General features: G+C 39.9%; 1 protein-coding gene across 5 annotated transcripts in view; it reads right to left on the bottom strand.

Annotated features, from left to right (window-relative positions):
- Positions 1-16,460: 16,460 nt before the first annotated feature.
- FNDC3A (fibronectin type III domain containing 3A) overlaps positions 16,461-21,809 on the bottom strand; it is a 110,098-nt gene continuing 104,749 nt past the window's right edge. For all 5 annotated transcript variants that reach the window (XM_043891635.1, XM_043891639.1, XM_043891636.1 and 2 more), the window contains one exon: positions 16,461-18,974. In XM_043891635.1, coding sequence (XP_043747570.1) covers positions 18,660-18,974 — 315 coding nt within the window. In that variant the 3' untranslated portion in view covers positions 16,461-18,659. The remainder of the gene's footprint in view (positions 18,975-21,809) is intronic.

Raw genomic sequence — 21,809 nt, 5'->3', positions numbered from 1 at the left:
ATGACAGCTCTGAGAAAGGCCCACTGGGGCGCAGAGCGTGTCTGCACATCAGGCTGTCCATCTCGTCTGTACTGTGCACCTCCCCTGCACTGCTGTATTTTCTCTGTGGAGCTTATGACCAACTCACCTGCTATTGAATCTACTTAGCTGTTTGTTATCTGGCCCCCTCCATCTCCCGACATCACATGCTCCGGAAGACAGGATTTTCACCCTTCCCTAGTGCCCAGTACAAAGTGAGAACTCAATAAATATTTTTTAATCTCAGAACATGAATAAGCCTCTCCAGAACAGGGCACCATTATTTTCTTTACAATTCCTGGTAATTGAGAAAAGTACTCTGATTACAGGGGGTGTTCAGCAAGCACTGCTTGATAATCTGGTTGGAGACAGAATACTGATACGGAGAATTAGATTCACGGCCAGGTTGTTGTTATGTTTTGAGTCAAGTATGGCTTGGCCCCTGGGGCAGATCTGAACCCTATTATGATGGCTTGGCCTTCCATGTTTTTGGAAGAAATGGGTCCAGATATCTGAAGAATGACTAAACCCTCTTTCTACTTTGTATTTCTAAGCCATCCGCCAGCTCATGATGTTGTGTTCCGTTGGAGGAGAGGGAGAATCTTCAGTAGTCCAGCTGTGTGGCTACCATCCTTCTCTGCCAAATGTGAAGTATCCACCTTCACATTTGCTGCTTGCATGGGGCAAAACTGAGTCTAGGTCTGACCCAGCTCTCCCCCTGCTTCCCTGGAAGCAAGGGGCTGGTGTCCTTAATAGGCACTTCACCTCTGGCTAGAAGCCTCATAGGCTGGAATGTCTTGAAAAAAAAAAATAAAGCTAACTTTGTGCTGTGTTAGGCACATTTTCAAGTACCTGCGTATGGTAACTCATTGAGTCTTTAACCACAGTCTTTTGAGCGGGCGCTTTCAGTATGTCCATTTTATAGATGAGAAGACCAAGGCACAGAGAAGCTGCCTTAGGTCATGTAGCCGGTGAGTGTCTGCTTCCCAAGGCCAAAGGCACGCCCTCTGTGCCAGGGCCTCTGGCTTGATAGGCCACAGCACAACCAGTCTTAGGAATGGTTCGTGTGATCGACTTCTGCTCGGAAAGTATCTTTTAGTTTGTATTCCATAAACCAGATTTTTGTGGACAAGTGGTAACAGAAGTTTTTTTGTTTGTTTGTTTGGTTTTTTTTAATTGAAGTATAGTTGATTTGGGTCTTTCCTGGTGGTTCAGCAGTAAAAAATCTGCCTGCAATGCAGGAGACTTGGGCTCGATCTCTGGATGGGGACCATCCCCTGGAGAAGGAAATGGCAACCCACTTCGGCATTCTTGCCTGAGAAATCCCATGGGCAGAGGAGCCTGGAGGGCTATAGTCCAGGGGGGTCACAAGAGTCGAACATGACTCAGCGACTAAACCACCACCATTGCTGATTTACCACACCGTGTCAGTTTCACATTTAGAGTGCCATTTCCCGTGCCCCTGGAGCCCTTGTAGGGCTGAGTCATCGCTGAGCAGGCTCTTGCCACTCACCTTCCCTCGGGAGCTGCCCCTGGGCTGCAGTCCCTCTCATCTGCACAGGTACCTGCAGACTGGGCCACAGTAACCCACCTGGTCCTCAGGCAGAGTGAGGGGTCAGCGCGGAGGTTCTCTGCCCAGCTGTAATAGAGTGGAACCTTTGTATTCTATTACAGGTTCATCAAAGAGATGTTGCCTATAAACTTAAATGGCCCACCTCTAAGGAGCCCTGCCTCCCAGGTAATAAGCATTAAGCTAAAACACCTTTGGGTAGCTGAACCATCCTGACCAGGCCCGCCTGTGAATGACTGTAGGGGGGAAGAAATGAACACATCCCCTTTGGAGGCTGACCTGGAACCGGATGTGTTTGTCTTTACTCCCTATGCTTTTAGCAAAAGAGAAGCCTGAATTCTGACTCAGACAAGCTGGCTCCCCAGCTTCTTGGTCGGCTGGCTCTCTGAATAAGGTTGCTCGGTTTATTCTGCCTGTCGTGTGGCGAGCAGTACCAGCGTGGACTTGATAACGAATTTTGGTGCGGTCAGCCAGGAGCCTTGCTACTCATGGCTAGCTGGTCCCCTTTGGGGAGTTTTCAGGTAAGGCCCTAGCAGCTGCTGGGACCACTTGTCTTGAAAATCTTGCCCTCAAAAATGCCCCAGAGTGGCTCTGGCTGCCCCAGCGCTTGGCTGATAGGCTCCATACGGTAGGGTAAGTTGCTCTGCTGTGTACAGCCAGAAAGTTTATCTCCTCTCCGTTTGGGGCTTTTCTCCAGAATAAGCCAATTTGTTTTGTATTTGAGTGGGGAACCCTGTTGGAGAAAGGAAAGAGCTGTTGGGCCTTTTACCTGATTCGTGAGCCCATTCATTCGTTCCTTTGGATGCTAGTGTTTGTATGTGCAGTTTGTGCTTTGTCTTTTTTTAAAAAAAGTTACTCACCTTTTTTTTTTTTGTTAAAATTTTTATTTATTTATTTATTTATTTTGTCATACATTGATATGAATCAGCCATAGATTTACACGTATTCCCCATCCCGATCCCCCCTCCCACCTCCCTCTCCACCCGATTCCTCTGGGTCTTCCCAGTGCACCAGGCCCGAGCACTTGTCTCATGCATCCAACCTGGGCTGGTGATCTGTTTCACCATAAATAGTATACATGCTGTTCTTTTGAAATATCCCACCCTCACATTCTCCCACAGAGTTCAAAAGTCTGTTCTGTATTTCTGTGTCTCTTTTTCCGTTTTGCATATAGGGTTATCGTTACCATCTTTCTAAATTCCATATATATGTGTTAGTATGCTGTAATGTTCTTTATCTTTCTGGCTTACTTCACTCTGTATAAGGGGCTCCAGTTTCATCCATCTCATTAGGACTGATTCAAATGAATTCTTTTTAACTCACCTTTTTTTTTTTTTTTTTAGTTACTCACCTTTTAATTGACGGATACTTGCTTTACAGAATGCTTTGTTTGTCTTGAATTTCTGTCTTTAAAAATGGAGAATGTTTCACACTCTCCGACATAAATCACAGCAGGATCCTCTATGACCCACCTCCCAGAATATTGGAAATAAAAGCAAAAATAAACAAATGGGACCTAATGAAACTTAAAAGCTTTTGCACAACAAAGGAAACTATAAGCAAGGTGAAAAGACAGCCCTCAGAATGGGAGAAAATAATAGCAAATGAAGCAACAGACAAAGGATTAATCTCAAAAATATACAAGCAACTCCTGCAGCTCAATTCCAGAAAAATAAATGACCCAATCAAAAAATGGGCCAAAGATATAAACAGACATTTCTCCAAAGAAGACATACAGATGGCTAACAAACACATGAAAAGATGCTCAACATCACTCATTATCAGAGAAATGCAAATCAAAACCACAATGAGGTACCATTACACGCCAGTCAAGATGGCTGCTATCCAAAAGTCTACAAGCAATAAATGCTGGAGAGGGTGTGGAGAAAAAGGAACCCTCTTACACTGTTGGTGGGAATGCAAACTAGTACAGCCACTATGGAGAACAGTGTGGAGATTTCTTTAAAAACTGGAAATAGAACTGCCATATGACCCAGCAATCCCACTTCTGGGCATACACACCAAGGAAACCAGATCTGAAAGAGACACGTGCACCCCAATGTTCATCACAGCACTGTTTATAATAGCCAGGACATGGAAGCAACCTAGATGCCCATCAGCAGACGAATGGATAAGGAAGCTGTGGTACATATACACCATGGAATATTACTCAGCCATTAGAAAGAATTCATTTGAATCAGTTCTAATGAGATGGATGAAACTGGAGCCCATTATACAGAGTGAAGTAAGCCATAAAGATAAAGAACATTACAGTATACTAACACATATATATGGAATTTAGAAAGATGGTAATGATAACCCTATATGCAAAACAGAAAAAGAGACACAGATGTACAGAACAGACTTTTGGACTCTGTGGGAGAAGGTGAGGGTGGGATGTTCTGAGAGAATAGCAGTGAAACAAGTATACTATCAAGGGTGAAACAGGTCACCAGCCCAGGTTGGATGCATGAGACAAGTGCTCAGGCCTGGTGCACTGGGAAGACCCAGAGGGATCGGGTAGAGAGGGAGGTGGGAGGGGGGATCGTGATGGGGAACACATGTAAATCCATGGCTGATTCATGTCAGTGTATGACAAAAACCACTACAATATTGTAAAGTAGTCAGCCTCCAACTAATAAAAATAAATGGGGTGGGGGGAAGAGTTCTCCAAAAATACAAATAAAAAAAAAATGGAGAATGTTTCAACTATTCCTGAAGAAAGTCCTCTGAGATGCATATTTTGGGTCAGTGATCTGATTGCAGCTGTGAACCCATGAGTGAAAGGAAGATATTCTACTGAAACGACGTGTGGCCACAGCGCCTGTTAGCATCTCCAGGAGGGCTTGGGGCAGGTTATCTGGGGCCCCGGACACCTTGTACTGCTATCCTTGTTGTGTTAATTAAGTCATTTAGGGTCTCCTACGTCATTGGCATATGTTTTAAAGCCCCCAAGACCAAAATTGAGGGTTTATTTAGATTTTCTGATTGTCCTTTGGTTTTTTTTTTTTTTTCAGTTTTGCTTGATACTCTTTCCCCATTTATAGCCAGCCCACTTTTGTGATATTTAAATTTTTTTTACTGATATCAAGTGGAGGAAAGGAACAGGAAAAAAAAGCAAAGAGAGAACAAACTCTCTTTTTGTCCAAGAGTGGGATATTCCCAGGAAGAAGAGAAATCCTCCACTTGGTTCCTAAAATTACCAAAAGCTACAAACAGAAATAGACGTGTCTTTTCCATGAATATTAGTAAGGGGTTTTGCCATTTAGACAGATAGGATTTATTCTGACAGAAACCCAATTTGAATCCACTCTCCTTTGTAACTGATGGGCACCTGATTCATGACTGAAATTTTGGAATGGGAACTGTGTTTGTTTGTACATGTTACAGATATCTGGCATTGCCAGAATTAATTTGTAAAAGAATTTAATTGGCCTAAAGGAATTTAGGCTTCTCTGGTAACTCAGCTGGTAAAGAATCCACCTGCAATGTGAGAGACACTGATTCAATTCCTGAGTCGGAAAGATCCCCTGGAGAAGGGAAAGACTGCCCACCCCAGTATTCTTGGGCTTCCCTGATGGCTCAGATGGTAAAGAATTCGCCTGCAATTTGGGAGACCTGGGTTTGATCCCTAGGTTGGGAAGATCCTCTGGAGAAGGGAATGGCTACCCACCCCAGTATTTCTGGCCTGGAGAATCCCCATGGACAGAGGAACCTGGTGAGCTACAGTCCATGGGGTCGCAAAGAGTCAGACACAACTGAGTGATTTCCACTTTCAAAGGAATTTAAGTGCTTAAATAAACACTCAAATATTTTTTAAAACACTGGCCAGAAGGAATTTCAGGTTCATGTGACCTAGGAAATATTCAGTATTGAATTAATGTCTGGTGTTAAAGTTAGCTTAAGCTTGTTTGTTTGATTAATACAGACATGTTTTAGGTCATCAACATCAAGTATAATACTTTTATTGTGTCTAGGTTTGCTAGAAATCAAATACTGTAAGACCTTATTATTCCTATTACAAAGTTTGTCAGCAAGAAAAATAACAATATGATAAAGCTTTTAAGTAAATAAAATAGAAATAAATGAGGTAAGAGTTTTCAGTAAACACTATAGAAATAGCTGGGGCTTCCCTGGTGGTTCAGCAGTAAAGAATCAGCCTACCAATGCAGGAGACATGGGTTCGATCCCTGGGTTGGGAAGATCCCTGGTTGGAGAAAGAAATGGTAAACCACTCCAGTATTCTTGCCTGGGAAATCCCATAGACAGAGGAGCATGGAGGGACTACAGTCCATAGGGTCGAAAGAGTCAGACATGACTTAGCGACTAAACAACAAATAGGAATAATTATGATTTGGGAATATCTATCTAAAATAATTTCTCCAGATTTATGTAACTTGAAATTCAACAAAATTAACTGAAGAGGCTTCACTGAATATCTGGGTCATTTCAAATGGGATAACATATTGGAACATATTTGCTGGGCATGTCTAAGTTTACCTACCTTTGCCTTCTCAGGAGAGGAAGACTGAAGCTCAAGTTTGTCAATTAGGAAATGCGGTATGACAGTTTCCAATTACTTGCTTCTTGGTTTTTCACTAGAGGTGAAGGTTTTAAGGTTCAGAATTGTAAGGTAAAATTTCAGCATGCAAAGATAATAGGACATGTGCTTTCAGCAAAGACGATATGAGGAATGAAAATGCATTTTGCTAAAGCAGAAAAGGTGGTTTTGTATTAGGGATGACTGTTTCTTTTTTATACATAAGTTTATTTTTAAAATTTTGGCTGCACTGGGCCTTCATTGTAGCGTGTGGGCATCTCTTGTTACAGAGTTCGGGGTTAGTTGCTGTGTGGCACTGACCAGGGATCGAACCTACATCCCTTGCATTTGAAGGTGGATTCTTAACCACTGGACCACAGGAAAGCCCTGAGCTGATTGTGTCTGAATGGGAAAGAAAGTGAGGGATAGATTAATACAGATACAGAAATTGTAGAGGGTTCTTAGAGCAGGAACACTGAAAGAGTTTTGTGCATGGTCAGGACTGGCTAAGATAACACTGAACTGAGTTAAGAAAACGAATTTTAAAAATAATGTACAAAACCTGAATTTCATTCTCTAAGAGGACAAGATTTTCTTAACATATTGAACTGCTTTTGATAATTGTGCATTTCCTTAAGTGATCTGTATTTGTCATTGAGATACTTTTTTTATCACTGGTTAAAACTTTTGATATTTTTGGCAAACTGCCCAAAGATCAAATTCTAAATGAAGTTAACATGACCTCAAGCTAAGTTTGAGGCTTTCCAAAGGGTCCCTGGAATACCTCAAATTATTTTCTCTATCTCAGAGGAATATCAAGCTAATTAAGCTTGTTTGGTATGTTAAACTACATAAGAAGCATTGTCAAATAAATGGTGATGAAATAGATTGTATCATAGAACTTCTTAGATTGTATCTATGTGTAAATGTTAATTATACACATTTTAGAAATTACGTGAAATTCCTAAAATTCTGGTACATCCTGGTAAATGATAACAAGTCATAATTTTAGTAATTATCTTAAATTGTATGTCACAGCAGTAGCCAAGTGTCTTTTCATCCACTTTGTAATCCTAATTGGTTGATGCCAAAGCAAAAAAGCATCTTTTTAATAGTTAGAGATGAGCAATTGCTATTTATGGCTTTACAGTGGCTTTTCAATGACTTTGTAGCTGTATTGGGGCTTCCCTGGTAGCTAGCTGGTAAAGAATCCGTCTGTAATGCAGGAGACCCTGGTTTGATTCCTGGGTCAGGAAGATCCCCTGGAGAAGGGATAGGCTACCCACTCCAGTATTCTTGGGCTTCCCTGGTGGCTCAGGCATTAAAGAATCTGCCTGCAATGCAGAGACCTGGGTTGGGAATATCCCCCGGAGGAGGGCACGGCAACGCGATCCAGTATTCTTGCCTGGAGAATGCCCATGGACAGAGGAGCCTGGTGAGCTACAGGCCATGGGGTCGCAAAGAGTCGGACATGACTGAGCGACTAAGCACAGCACACATACCTACTTTGTGAAGAAGCAGGATTTCATCAGGTGCAAATAGTTGTAGATAAAAAAAAGAAGATTGATTAGAGATTCTAAGAATATTCATCACCTCCATTCAGTAAGAAGTAGCCTGAACCATCTTCATCCTTTTTCCCACAGGATTCTGGAACTGACATTGACACTGGGGAATTGTAATAGAGAAGAACCTTTGTATTCTATTACAAATTAATCACTAAAGGGATGTTGCCTCTAAACTTAAATTATACATAAATGGCTCATTTCTGGGAACCCTGCCTCCCAGCTAATGAGCATTAAGGTAAATACCTTTGTTCAGGTCACAGGAAACATCCTGACCAGGCCCACCTGTGAATGACTGCAGGCAGGAAGTAAGTAACCTGTTCTCTCCAGCGGCTGGCCGGAACCAGGAAGGTTTGATTTTATTCCCTTCCCTTTTAGTGTAAAAGAAGCCTGAATCCCAACTCTGGCAAGATGGTTCTTTGGGACCCAAATCTCCTATCTCCTTTCTTGGTCTGCTGGTTTTCCAACTAAAGTTGCTGTTACTTGCCCCCACAACTGGTTTCTCAGTTTACTGACCTGTCTTGCAGCAAGCACTGCAAGCTTGCACTCGGTAACACAACCAGGAGGCTGACACCCCAAAGGCTGGGAGACGCCTGGGGAATGGCATCGCTGAAAGCTCATTCTCTTATGGTCTAGCCTGGATCCAGGAAATCTGAGGACAAGTGCACCTGACCGGAGTACCTCCATTATTCTGCACTTTGTTTTTTCGCTTAATGATTTATCTTGGCACTCTTTCCAGATCAGTCAATAGGAAGCTACCTTAATCTCTTTTGCTATAGCTGCATATGGTATTCCATTGCATTGGGTGTACAATTTATTTAACTAGTCTCACATTGTTGCTCATTTAGGTCATTTCTGGTCTTTTGCTGGTACAAACGGGTCTGCAATGAATGGTGCTGTCCAATGTGTCATGTCTGTAGATAAATATTTGTTAGTGGACTGCCTGCTCAAAGAGTGTAAACAAAATTTAATTTCCCTTCATAAGGATTGTATAGCTTAAGCTCCACCAGCACTATCTTGTTTTTCTACAGTTATCAATGGTGTGTAATCAAAGCCTTGCATTTTTGCCAGTGAGAATTAAAATGGTTTTTCTGGGTTTTTATTTTGTGCTTCTCATTTCATTTCCATATTTCAGAACTTACATTTTCCTTGTTAGAAAGATTAGATTAGCCCTTTTCTGGGATATTAGTGTGAATATTTCCTGGTTGGCTATTTGCTTTAACTATTTTTTGTTTGTTTGTTTACTGCTATACAGAAGTCTTTATTTTTATGGCATTAAAATGATCAGTGTTTTTGTGACTTCTGTGTCTTAAGGCACAATTTGAAAGGCCACCACAACTCCAAGATTATAAAGGAATTCTCCCATATCTTCTCATTTATTTAGTTTCATCATTATATTTATATTCATTTGGAATTCATCCTGGTATAAGGTGTGAGATCTGGCTCCAGCTTTAATTTTTAGGTGGTTACCCAGTTGTACCAACATCATTTGTTGTGGTGGTTTAGTTGCTAAGCTGTGTCTGACTCTTTGGGACCCCATGGACTGTAGCCCGCCAGGCTCCTCTGTCCATGGAATTCTCCAGTCAAGACTACTGGAGTGGATTGCCATTTCCTCCTCCAGGGGATCTTCCCAACCCAGGGATTGAACCTGTGTTTCCTGCTTGGCAGGAAGATTCTTTACCCATTGTTCATTTTTTGTAGTTTTATACTTGTCACCCCTCTGAGGTAATTTTTAAAAAATCTTTTGGTTAATTAACTAGACTGCTTCGCATCTCAGTGGCGATACTCTGATCTTCATTCTGTCAAGCAGGCTCTACAGCTGTGGCACGTGGGCGTGGTCACTCCTTGGCACATGGAATCCTAGTTCCCCGACCAGGGATTGAACCCGTGTCCCTTCATTGCTCAGTGGATTCTCAACCACTGGACCACCATGGAAGTCCCCCGCTGAGGTCATTTTGAGCCAGATTTATGAGTATTAGTACTTGAAAAAATTGGAAGTTGCTCAGTCATGTCTGACTCTTTGGGACCCCATGGACTGTAGCCTACCAGGTTCCTCTATCCATGGAATTCTCCAGGGCAGAATACTGGAGTGAGTAGCCGTTCCCTTCTCCAGGGGATCTTCCCAACCCAGGGATTGAACCTGGGTCTCCTCCATTGCAGGCAGAGTCTTCACTGTCTGAGCCACCAGGGAAGCATGAATACATGAATTTTCATCACATGACTTTTAGGTTGCTTGTCAGAATACAGGCTGTAAGGAAAAAGGTCTTATGCTACCCTATATGAACTTCTTCTTGCAGAGCTACAGTCATTGGCAAACTGAAACTGTAAAACGTAACTTCCTCTCCAACATCACTGGGTCATCCTAGAAATGTTAAGGGTCAGACAGAGCTGGTAACTAGTGGGCAGGCCAAATCATTTAATAGTTATTAATGACACCCATAAAAGACTCCGTTTTACCAGGCACATCCCACCAACTAAAGGGAGTGGGAACACCCAAGGACATCAGGGAAGTTGGAAAAGGAAGTGAGAAGTTGGTCTGTGTCCTTAGAAACGTGGACTTAATGACTAGGTCAATTTATTTTATTGACTCGATGTCCAGGATTCTCTAGTCATGTGCTATCTGTAGATCAGTCTCTAGGAATGTCTTATAGTCCCTTCTAGAAATTGAGGTAAAAAAGTCACTGAAAATTAACCATCTTAAAGTGAGCATTTCAGTGGCTTTTACTTTTATTTATTTGATTGTGCTGGGTCTCAGTTGCAGCCTGTGGGATCTAGTTCCCTGACCAGGGATCGAACCCGGGCCCCCTGCATTGGGAGCATGGAGTTTTAGCCACTGGACCACTAGGGACTTTTGGTATAGTTACAATGTTGTGCAACACCCACCTACTTCTGTCAAGTTCCAAATCATTTCTCCAGCAAAACACCATACACATTAAGCAGTTACTCCCCATTTCCTACTCCTTCCAGCTCCTGGCAACCACTAATCTTTCTACCTACATGGATTTCTGTAGTCTTGATATTTCCAATGAATAGAATCACAATATGTGACCTGCTGTGTCTAGTTTCTTTCACGCAGCCTGTTTTCAAGTTTCAGCCACATTGTACTGAGTTGATCAAAAAGTTCATTTGAGTTTTTCTGTAGGATGGCACGGAGAAACCCAGATGAACTTTTTGGCCAACCCAGTAGCTATATTCCCTTTTTGAACAAGTGAGCATGTCTCACCTGTGGATGAATGAGTGTTTAAGAGAATGAGTTAAACCTAGGGCAGGGTGGAGGCTCAAAATGGTATCCAAGGTATCCAGTGTATCCAAGGATGAAATTTTGGCGGAAAGAAATTAGAGCTTTATGCTTGGTCTGAAATGCCTGTACCAGATTCTCTATGTACTTGGGACTACGGGCTTTCTATTCTTTTCTGTGTATGTGTGTGCTGGTATTATAAGTTCTTAAGGCTTTATAATTTAGTGCAGCTAATCCCCTCTCATTGCTTTTTCAGGGTTTTTCTGTTTTTGTTTTGTACCATATTCTCCTAGTCTGATTTCTTTCTGTTCAGTTTTAAGGGGACTGTAAGCTGCTTTTGATGTGGTGAGGTGTTCAGCTTGATATACAGGAAGTACTCAATAAATGCTATCATAAATGCAATTAATTAAAGTCAATTATTATATTGAGTTCCTTGAGTTTAGGGCTTCTCTGGGAGACAGCAGAGGATAGTGGTCAAGTTTGGGGGCACCAGACCAGTCACACGGATTCAAATATCTAATCTCGGGTTTCTCACTTATTAGCCATGTGATCTTTAGCAGATGATGCTCTGTGCTTCAGTTTATACTTAATGGAGCAGTTAAAAGGATTGTGAAATAACTAAGGTAAAACACCGAATACAACATCTTTAACACACTGAGTGGTCAACAGATGCTATTATGATTTGAATGGGTCATGTGGCTTTAAAATGTTTTTGAAACTTTTCTCTTGGCAAATTTCCCATAGCATCCAGTTATATATAAGATGAAAAATAGTCCTTTATTTATAACATTTAAACATTTGAAGGCACCACTGCAGACACTGAAGGTTTGCTGACCCCAACTATTAAAATCTTAGTTCTTCTTTCAACTTCTCCTTTTTTTTTTTCCCATTTATTTTTATTAGTTGGAGGCTGACTATTTTACAATATTGTAGTGGTTTTTGTCATACACTGACATGAATCAGCCATGGATTTACATGTATTCCCCATCCCTATCCCCCCTCCCACCTCCCTCTCTACCCAATCCCTCTGGGTCTTCCCAGTGCACCAGGCCCGAGCACTTGTCTCATGCACCCAACCTGGGCTGGTGATCTGTTTCACCATAGATAATATACATGTTTCAATGCTGTTCTCTCGAAACATCCCACCCTCGCCTTCTCCCACAGTCCAAAAGTCTGTTCTGTACATCTGTGTCTCTTTTTCTGTTTTGCACATAGGGTTATCATTACCATCTTTCTAAATTCCATATATATGTGTTAGTATACTGTAATGTTCTTTATCTTTCTGGCTTACTTCACTCTGTATAATGGGCTCCAGTTTCATCCATCTCATTAGAACTGATTCAAATGAATTCTTTCTAATGGCTGAGTAATATTCCATGGTGTATATGTACCACAGCTTCCTTATCCATTCGTCTGCTGATGGGCATCTAGGTTGCTTCCATGTCCTGGCTATTATAAACAGTGCTGTGATGAACACTGGGGTGCACGTGTCTCTTTCAGATCTGGTTTCCTCGGTGTGTATGCCCAGAAGTGGGATTGCTGGGTCATATGGCAGTTCTATTTCCAGTTTTTTAAGAAATCTCCACACTGTTCTCCATAGTGGCTGTACTAGTTTGCATTCCCACCAACAGTGTAAGAGGGTTCCTTTTTCTCCACACCCTCTCCAGCATTTATTGCTTGTAGACTTTGGATAGCAGCCATCCTGACTGGCGTGTAATGGTACCTCATTGTGGTTTTCATTTGCATTTCTCTGATAATGAGTGATGTTGAGCATCTTTTCATGTGTTTGTTAGCCATCTGTATGTCTTCTTTGGAAAAATGTCTGTTTAGATCTTTGGCCCATTTTTTGATTGGGTCATTTATTTTTCTGGAATTGAGCTGCAGGAGTTGCTTGTATATTTTTGAAATTAATCCTTTGTCTGTTGCTTCATTTGCTATTATTTTCTCCCATTCTGAGGGCTGTCTTTTCACCTTCCTTATAGTTTCCTTTGTTGTGCAAAAGCTTTTAAGTTTCATTAGGTCCCATTTGTTTATTTTTGCTTTTATTTCCAATATTCTGGGAGGTGGGTCATAGAGGATCCTGCTGTGATTTATGTCAGAGACTGTTTTGCCTATGTTCTCCTCTAGGAGTTTTATAGTTTCTGGTCTTACATTTAGATCTTTAATCCATTTTGAGTTTATTTTTGTGTATGGTGTTAGAAAGTGTTCTAGTTTCATTCTTTTACAAGTGGTTGACCAGTTTTCCCAGCACCACTTGTTAAAGAGGTTGTCTTTTTTCCATTGTATATCCTTGCCTCCTTTGTCAAAGATAAGGTGTCCATAGGTTTGTGGATTTATCTCTGGGCTTTCTATTCTGTTCCATTGATCTATATTTCTGTCTTTGTGCCAGTACCATAATGTCTTGATGACTGTGGCTTTGTAGTATAGTCTGAAGTCAGGCAGGTTGATTCCTCCAGTTCCATTCTTCTTTCTCAAGATTACTTTGGTTATTCGAGGTTTTTGTATTTCCATACAAATTGTGAAATTATTTGTTCTAGTTCTGTGAAAAATACCATTGGTAGCTTGATAGGGATTGCATTGAATCTATAGATTGCTTTGGGTAGAATAGCCATTTTGACAATATTGATTCTTCCAATCCATGAACACGGTATGTTTCTCCATCTGTTTGTGTCCTCCTTGATTTCTTTCATCAGTGTTTTATAGTTTTCTATGTATAGGTCTTTTGTTTCTTTAGGTAGATATACTCCTAAGTATTTTATTCTTTTTGTTGCAATGGTGAATGGTATTGTTTCCTTAATTTCTCTTTCTGTTTTTTCATTGTTAGTGTATAGGAATGCAAGGGATTTCTGTGTTAATTTTATATCCTGCAGCTTTACTATATTCACTGATTAGCTCGAGTAATTTTCTGGTAGAGTCTTTAGGGTTTTCTATGTAGAGGATCATATCATCTGCAAACAGCAAGAGTTTCACTTCTTCTTTTCCTATCTGGATTCTTTTTACTTCTTTTTCTGCTCTGATTGCTGTGGCCAACACTTCCAAAACTATGTTGAATAGTAGTGGTGAGAGTGGGCACCCTTGTCTTGTTCCTGATTTTAGGAGAAATGCTTTCAATTTTTCACCATTGAGGGTAATGCTTGCTGTGGGTTTGTCATATATAGCTTTTATTATGTTGAGGTATGTTCCTTCTATTCCTGCTTTCTGGAGAGTTTTAATCATAAATGGGTGTTGAATTTTGTCAAAGGCTTTCTCTGCATCTGTTGGGATAATCATATGGTTTTTATCTTTCAATTTGTTAATGTGGTGTATTACATTGATTGATTTGCGGATATTAAAGAATCCTTGCATTCCTGGGATAAAGCCCACTTGGTCATGGTGTATGATTTTTTTAATATGTTGTTGGATTCTGTTTGCTAGAATTTTGTTAAGGATTTTTGCATCTATGTTCATCAGTGATATTGGCCTGTAGTTTTCTTTTTTTTGTGGCATCTTTGTCTGGTTTTGGAATTAGGGTGATGGTGGCCTCATAGAATGAGTTTGGAACTTTACCTTCTGCAATTTTCTGGAAGAGTTTGAGTAAGATAGGTGTTAGCTCTTCTCTAAATTTTTGGTAGAATTCAGCTGTGAAGCCATCTGGTCCCGGGCTTTTGTTTGCTGGAAGATTTCTGATTACAGTTTTGATTTCCTTGCTTGTGATGGGTCTGTTAAGATCTTCTATTTCTTTCTGGTTCACTTTTGGAAAGTTATACTTTTCTAAGAATTTGTCCATTTCTTCCAAGTTGTCCATTTTATTGGCATAGAGCTGCTGGTAGTAGTCTCTTATGATCCTTTGTATTTCAGTGTTGTCTGTTGTGATCTCTCCATTTTCACTTCTAATTTTGTTAATTTGGTTCTTCTCCCTTCCTTTGTTTCTTACTGAGTCTTGCTAACGGTTTGTCAATTTTATTTTTTCAAAAAACCAGCTTTTAACTTTGTTGATTTTTGCTATGGTCTCTTTAGTTTCTTTTGCATTTATTTCTGCCCTAATTTTTAAGATTTCTTTCCTTCTACTAACCCTGGGGTTCTTCACTTCTTCCTTCTCTAGTTGCTTTAGGTGTCGAGTTAGGTTATTTATTTGACTTGTTTCTTGAGGTAAGCCTGTAATGCTATGAACCTTCCCCTTAGCACTGCTTTTACAGTGTCCCATAGGTTTTGGGTTGTTGTGTTTTCATTTTCATCCATTTCTATGCATATTTTGATTTCTTTTTTGGTTTCTTCTATGATTTGTTGGTTATTCATTAGTGTGTTATTTAGCCTCCATATGTTTGAATTTTTAATAATTTTTTTCCTGTAATTGAGATCTAATCTTACTGCACTGTGGTCAGAAAAGATGACTGGAATGATTTCAAGTTTTTTGAATTTACTAAGACTAGATTTATGGCCCAGGATGTGATCTATTCTGGAGAAGGTTCCGTGTGCACTTGAGAAAAAGGTGAAGTTGATTGTTTTGGGGTGAAATTCAACTTCTCCTTTAAGAGAGTCAGGGAGAAAAGCAAATGAGTAAAGGGACACATACAGATTATTCTCAATCTGTAATTTTAAAAGCTTTCTGTGGCTCAGACAATAAAGAATCTACCTGCAATGTGGGAGACCAGGGTGTTTACAAAACACAAAGCACTGTGGTCACCTATGTTGATGGTAGGTGTTTAGATTCTAGGATGACAAGTGTTAGGTTTAGGGGACCCATTTCCTTTTTGCAGGCTGTTTGCCTGACTGAGCCACCAGACATGGGTTCCTCCTGCAGAGAATCTGCTGATGATGTTAAGGTACATACACGTGTTGGAAACCAACCCACAAAATGCTTAAGCACAACATGTAACGTTCCTATTTCCAATCTATAGGAAAAAAAAAAAAATGAGGTGACGCGGAACCGTGAATCCAGTATCCTGTTCTTCTCAAGGGTGGATTCCAACTGAGGTGCTTCCATGCAGCAATGCCCCTACGTCCAGTTCCTCTTCTTCCCCAGCCTAACATTTTAAACTTTCTCGTGGTGCCTACAGGTGCAGCAATTATAGATCCACTTGGATTTTAAAAAGCAATGTATCCCTGGATGAGGTCTGTGGGATGGAAATTTTGAGATAAATGAGAAGGGATGTTGAATGTCCTGGTACATGTGAGAACTTTATGCTATTAAGGAGGGAATGTTGAAACTTCTGGTGGAAAGCAGACCTCGTTCTGGGCCCCTGTAGGTGGGAAAGAAGGCAAAGAATGCAGGATAGGTGAGGAGAGGTCATATTTTCTTTCCAATGGGAAGTTTACCTCAGACCCATCTTTATTCATTAGATATCTTGTTTTCTTTATATATAGATATATAGTGAATTGCACAAAATCAGCTCACTAGGATAAAACTTGACCTTCTTGAATATGGATCCTCTCCTGTTGAAGATTTAATTATTTTGGGAAAACTGTTGTAAGCCAATTGCAAGAGGGGAGACCTTAACATTTCATTCTCCAAAAGAGGCAGCAAATAATGTTTATAAATACAATAAACATAGCTCAAAAAAAGAATGATACAACTTTTATTTTCCATGGATTTTAAAGATATTTTTGCTACATAGTTTATGTATTTTTATGAGATTATATTTTTTTCATCTGTATGAAGTTCATCCTTACACAATTTTAAGGTGATATGTTTGGTAGTGTATCTATAATCTTTAAAAAGTTTAGAGTTTTTGGAATGTACAGTATATGAGGTAAAATCAAGATTACATTAAAAATTGTTTCTCCTCTGCACTCATTTTGCAGTGAGGCTCAAATGGCAAGTACACTATTAAATGACATTTACTATCAAAAATAGGAGTTCATTTGAGATACTATGAAAAACATAAGCCACTGTAACTGCCACAGTGGCACATTTTACCATTTTAGACATTCAACTATATAGAAATCTCTGGGCTATTACACTCAAACTCATTTGTACTGCCAAATGTGGCACTTTTAAGAAGTTTCTAGAAAACAATCACTGTTTTGGGGGAAGTTATCAGCCTACATATAAGAGATTAAATTTAAATAAAATGTAAACATACAGTATTTTATAGTGACAGATCATTCTTACCACTTGGGAAGGCCAAGTTTATCCGTTTCTTTTTTGAACAAAAGTTAATGTTTTTTTCTACAGCACAGATCATTTGACATAAAACAATTACAATACATGCCCATTCTAATAGAAGAAATTCTTCAGAGATCTTCAAAGCACAAAACATACGTCCTTTTTTTCAAAGACTGACAGAAGTGCTTAGTAATCACTAAGATGCTAACCTCAGCAACTAAAAATTAGTGATTCACTATCCTAAAATTCAAATAATAAATTAAAAAGGCTAGTTACAAGTGTTTTACAGATAACAGATGTGATAAAACAAGAATTTTAGATAGTTTCATTACAAACTGTATTATTACTGGCAGTCATGGACATCTATGCAAGATGTACAATGTGATACTTGACAAGATTCAATCTGATCATCCAATAACTCACAAATGCAAGCTCACAAAACATTAATGAATTATGTAATTGCAAAGTGCTCTAATGCAACATTAACCACATGCAATCAACAACTGGAACAGTATCCAAACAGACATTACATTAAACATTAGTTTTTCAAGAAAGAAAGCAGCTTGAAGTTTACTGGTGCAAATTAATTTTGTCTTCAGATTTGGTGCCCCAAACAAAAAGGTTAGGTTTGATTATGAATTCTGATGGTGATGGCAGTAGTTATGGGAGAAGCAGCAAAACTTATGGGAGTTCTTCAAAATTAGCCTATACCAGATAGATGGAGTGAGAGTGTATGTGTGTGTGTGTATATATATTATATATATATATTTCTACACTTGGTATATATAAAGCCATATGTACGTGCATGTCCTTATACACACACATATAGTTCAAAGGCTCAAAAATCAAATAAGTTTGAAATTCAGAACTGATTATGAAGTACTTTTTTAAAAAGTTAACTATCTAAAAGCCCTCTGTTCTTTTCCATGTTTTCAAGACCTGAAGATGTATTTCTGAGTAAACGTTAAAATATTTTTAGGCCAAGTAAACTGTCTGTGCTTTCTTCAAGTGACTTATCTGTGAATTCATGGATATATACTTGTAATGAAGAACTCCACATTTATCAAACAAGAAGATTTTTTCCATGCATATTCTTTCATCCAGTTTTTGTCTGCTAAGCCCCTCCAGTTATTTCATCATAATCCCACTTACCAAATTAAGACAAATGAGGAGGTAGAAATATAGCACTAGATTGCTTTCACAGCATCATCATACTTTAACATTTTATATAGTATGTTAGTGTGAATTTTAACCATTCTGAATTTTTCACTAGGTAATAATCTTTAGAACAAACAGATCAGGATGTCACTGTTACACTCATGCCGACTGGTCAAAATATCAATTGTATATTGTATTGTTGCCTCTCAGAAATTTTGTTTCACAAGAAGGCATGTCAAAAAAAAGAAAGAAAGGAAGGAAAAAAAAGAGCCCCAACCAAACAAAAAGCCAAAAATTGCTATTTCTGTGGCTTGCATTCTAATAAGGTGCCAGCCTCTACCTAGCAATATAAAGCATTAAAAATGGCCAAAATGATGTACTAGAATCTCAATGCCAGTGCTAAATGCCACTGTTTTTGTAAAAGCAATACAGAAATAATTTTAGTACATGACAAAATAAAATGTAATATTAAAAATAAAGTTATATTTTCACTTGATTACAAAGTACTGAATGATAAAGGCAATCAAAATGGAAAAGAACGCAAAGAGCACGAGGATGACGGCTGCGCACTGCTCGTCGCTGAGTGCCCGCCCGGGCCTCGAGCCTTCCACAGTGTCTCTGCTGGCGCTGGCTGGAGGTTCAGTCCTCTGGGAGATGAAGAGCACTGTCGTGCTGTAGGGACCGACGAGGTCCTGATGCCCCGCAGGGTCTTGGCACTGGCGGATGGCACACACGCGGAAACGATATTCACAGTTCAGCTGAAGGCTTGAATACCGGAATGAAGAGTCAGGACCTCTGTAAATCTGATAGTAAGACACGAGGAAAAGAACTGTATGTGAAGGATGGGTAGAAAATCTGTGTTAAAATTGGCTAGGTTTAGAGTTATTTTTGACATGGATGCTTGTGAGAGCCACTGCCTGGCTCTTTTAAATGAGATTTTAAAATACCTATATATTAAAGAACTCAACTGTTTGCTGTATAATTGCAGGGGAAATCTGAAGAGTCAGGGTGTGCTATCTCCCCTCACAGAGCCTACAGACCAGCTGAAGAAGGAAGATGTGCCCCCAGAGTAGGTACAGAATAAGCATAATCAGCCCACAGGCATTTCTCTGGTTTCACCAAATGTAAGAAGTCAAACTTTGTGAAATCATTCCATGAAAAGAGGGACAGTGTCTAATCTTCCTCTCCCATGGTATCTTTGTAAAACTGGTTTTCTTTAATGTTTCATAGATGTGATGAATGAAATAATAAATGAAAAAGGAGAGCTTGCTGCAGGTGTCTGTGGCAAATCATTTTATAAACTTCAAAATGAGAGCTCACTTAGAACCATAGAATTAGATCTTAAAACCCAACTCTTCTGCTCAATCCCCCAGAAGGACAATAACAAGAATGGAATCCCACAGATTTTCAAGGGAGAAGGCTAGTGACTGCAGGGACTGGGCTCCGAGCTCTGCTGTACCCCTGCACACGCCGTGATGGTGTGACAGTAGTCATCCTGTATGGTAATTACGAGAATGAAGTAAACTAATGCTACGGCACTTCTTAGCACAGTGCCCAGCATATAGCGAGTGCTCAATGTATGGAAGCTCTCACTTCCATTACTGAATCCCTCCACTCATTCTCTAAATGAAAAGACCAAGACTCAATGGTTTCCCAGTTGAGTTTCCCCAGCTAGTTGGTGGGTTACAAGTAAGGTCAAGCAATTTTAGCTGCCTTGTTTGTATCCGTGTTATAAATCTAAATTTTTACATACTGGTTTGCTCCCAAATGAGCAAGGTAAGATCTTTCCCTCAATTCTGTGTCTCCAGCATATAACAGGTACTTATTAATAAAAGGCCACAATATTAGTATTCACTATGTATATATCAAAATGTGTATTGGTAGATACTGAAAAGATATACAAATGAATTTTTATTGAAAAATCAATCTTTAAAAAATGCTGAATATGCCTTAGTCCTGAAGATGCAGATGAGCATTTCAGGGAGTGGGAATGTAGAAATGATTTATGTCTCATCGATGGTAAAAGGATGAACTTAAGTAAATCAGAAGACTGTATTAGAAAGCAGTGTGAAACAATATTCATACAATGGGTCAATTTAGTAAAAGTTAAAAAATATGTATTTGTCCTATAGGTACAGTGGATGATACTCATTTTTGCCTTTGAAATTTTCTTTACTTTCCAATTTATCTCCAAATGATCATGATAAAATGATTTAGGAAAAAAACCTCAACAAATGGCATGAGGGTGACAGGTGAGGCAATTTGACACCGAGAAGAGGACCATGTTAATACACTAACTGGAAATTTAGGTCTAATTCCCCAGGGGCCACTTTACTGTGTGCTATTTAAAGTGTTTAAGGAATCCTGATCATAAGGTTGAGTGAGGGATTGAGGGAGTTGGGCAGGACAGGGACTCTTGGTGATAAAAGCACAAGGTTTCAAGTGAAACTGTTAGTTGCTCAGTTGTGTCTGACTCTCTGTGACCCCATGGACTGTAGCCCGCCAGGCTACTCTGCCCATGGAATTCTCCAGGCAAGAATACTGGAGTGGGCAGCCGTTCCCTTCTCCAGGGAATCTTCCTGACCCAGGAATCGAACCAGGGTCTCCTGCATTGCAGGTGGATTCTTTACCAGCTGAGCTACCAGGGAAGTGTTTATGGATACCGAAGTGTTTATGATAGTGATAAATGAAGAGGAAGCTAGAGAGAAGAGACTGGGAAGGAAGATGATAAAATCATTTTGTTTTAGATGTCGGGAAGATGTCTAAACAGGGAGACATCCTAGAGGTAACTGTAGATATAGGACTTTGCTGAATGTGAATAAGGAAGAGTAAGTTCCCCATGGCAGGCAATGAACACTGACAGAAACTATGTCCCTGATGACTGCATTAAGCTCCTGGATCAACCTGCCTACCTACAGCCTTCTCTCTAAGAGAATTTATACTTTATACACTAATTTGAATTAATTTTCCTGGTACCTGTAACATTAATGAGCTTGGATACAAGAAATGTTTCAGGTACAGACTCCCAAATGGGAATTATCTACTTTGAAGGTGGTTCTACTGTCCCCCAGTATTTTTACTTCACCCTGTTATACCACTTGAAATGCTGCTTTGGTTAAAAAGCACTTGCTTTAAAAAATGTATACACTGCTGGGAGGATCAAAGAGCCAGCAGACACTTGACTTTTGATATGAATTTTCCCAAGCAAAAAGTTTTTCTCCTAATGCCCATAAGGTCAGTTATACTGTGGAGATGAGAGTTACAATGTATGTGAGGGAGGGAGGCAAGAGTCAGGGCAAGAGTGTAATTTTAGAGAACTAGGCCAAGCCTTGATGAGGTGCTACAGAGTGGGAAGTCTGGTCAAAGCAAATGACTGATCAAACAGGGCAGAAGATAAAGAACTGTAAGTGCGGCCCAGGGTCAGAAGTACTGGTTGCTGCAACGCTAATTTGCTTTCAGATCCCCCAAACCAGCAGCATAACAGGTTAAACAGGTCTTTATAGGCTAGCCTAGAAAGTCAACCACCAACTTTTAAAAAAATAATCCCCTTCTTAAAAACATCAACAGTTCCTACTGCTGTAGAATAAAGACCCACCAAGACCTGGCCTCTTCCACTCCACACTCCATTCTTGAGCCTT

Source organism: Cervus elaphus, chromosome 30 (genome assembly GCF_910594005.1).
Source record: "Cervus elaphus chromosome 30, mCerEla1.1, whole genome shotgun sequence".
NCBI lineage: Eukaryota > Metazoa > Chordata > Mammalia > Artiodactyla > Cervidae > Cervus > Cervus elaphus.
Note: the sequence above shows the minus strand (reverse complement) of the source record. Positions and strands in the feature narration are given on the sequence as shown.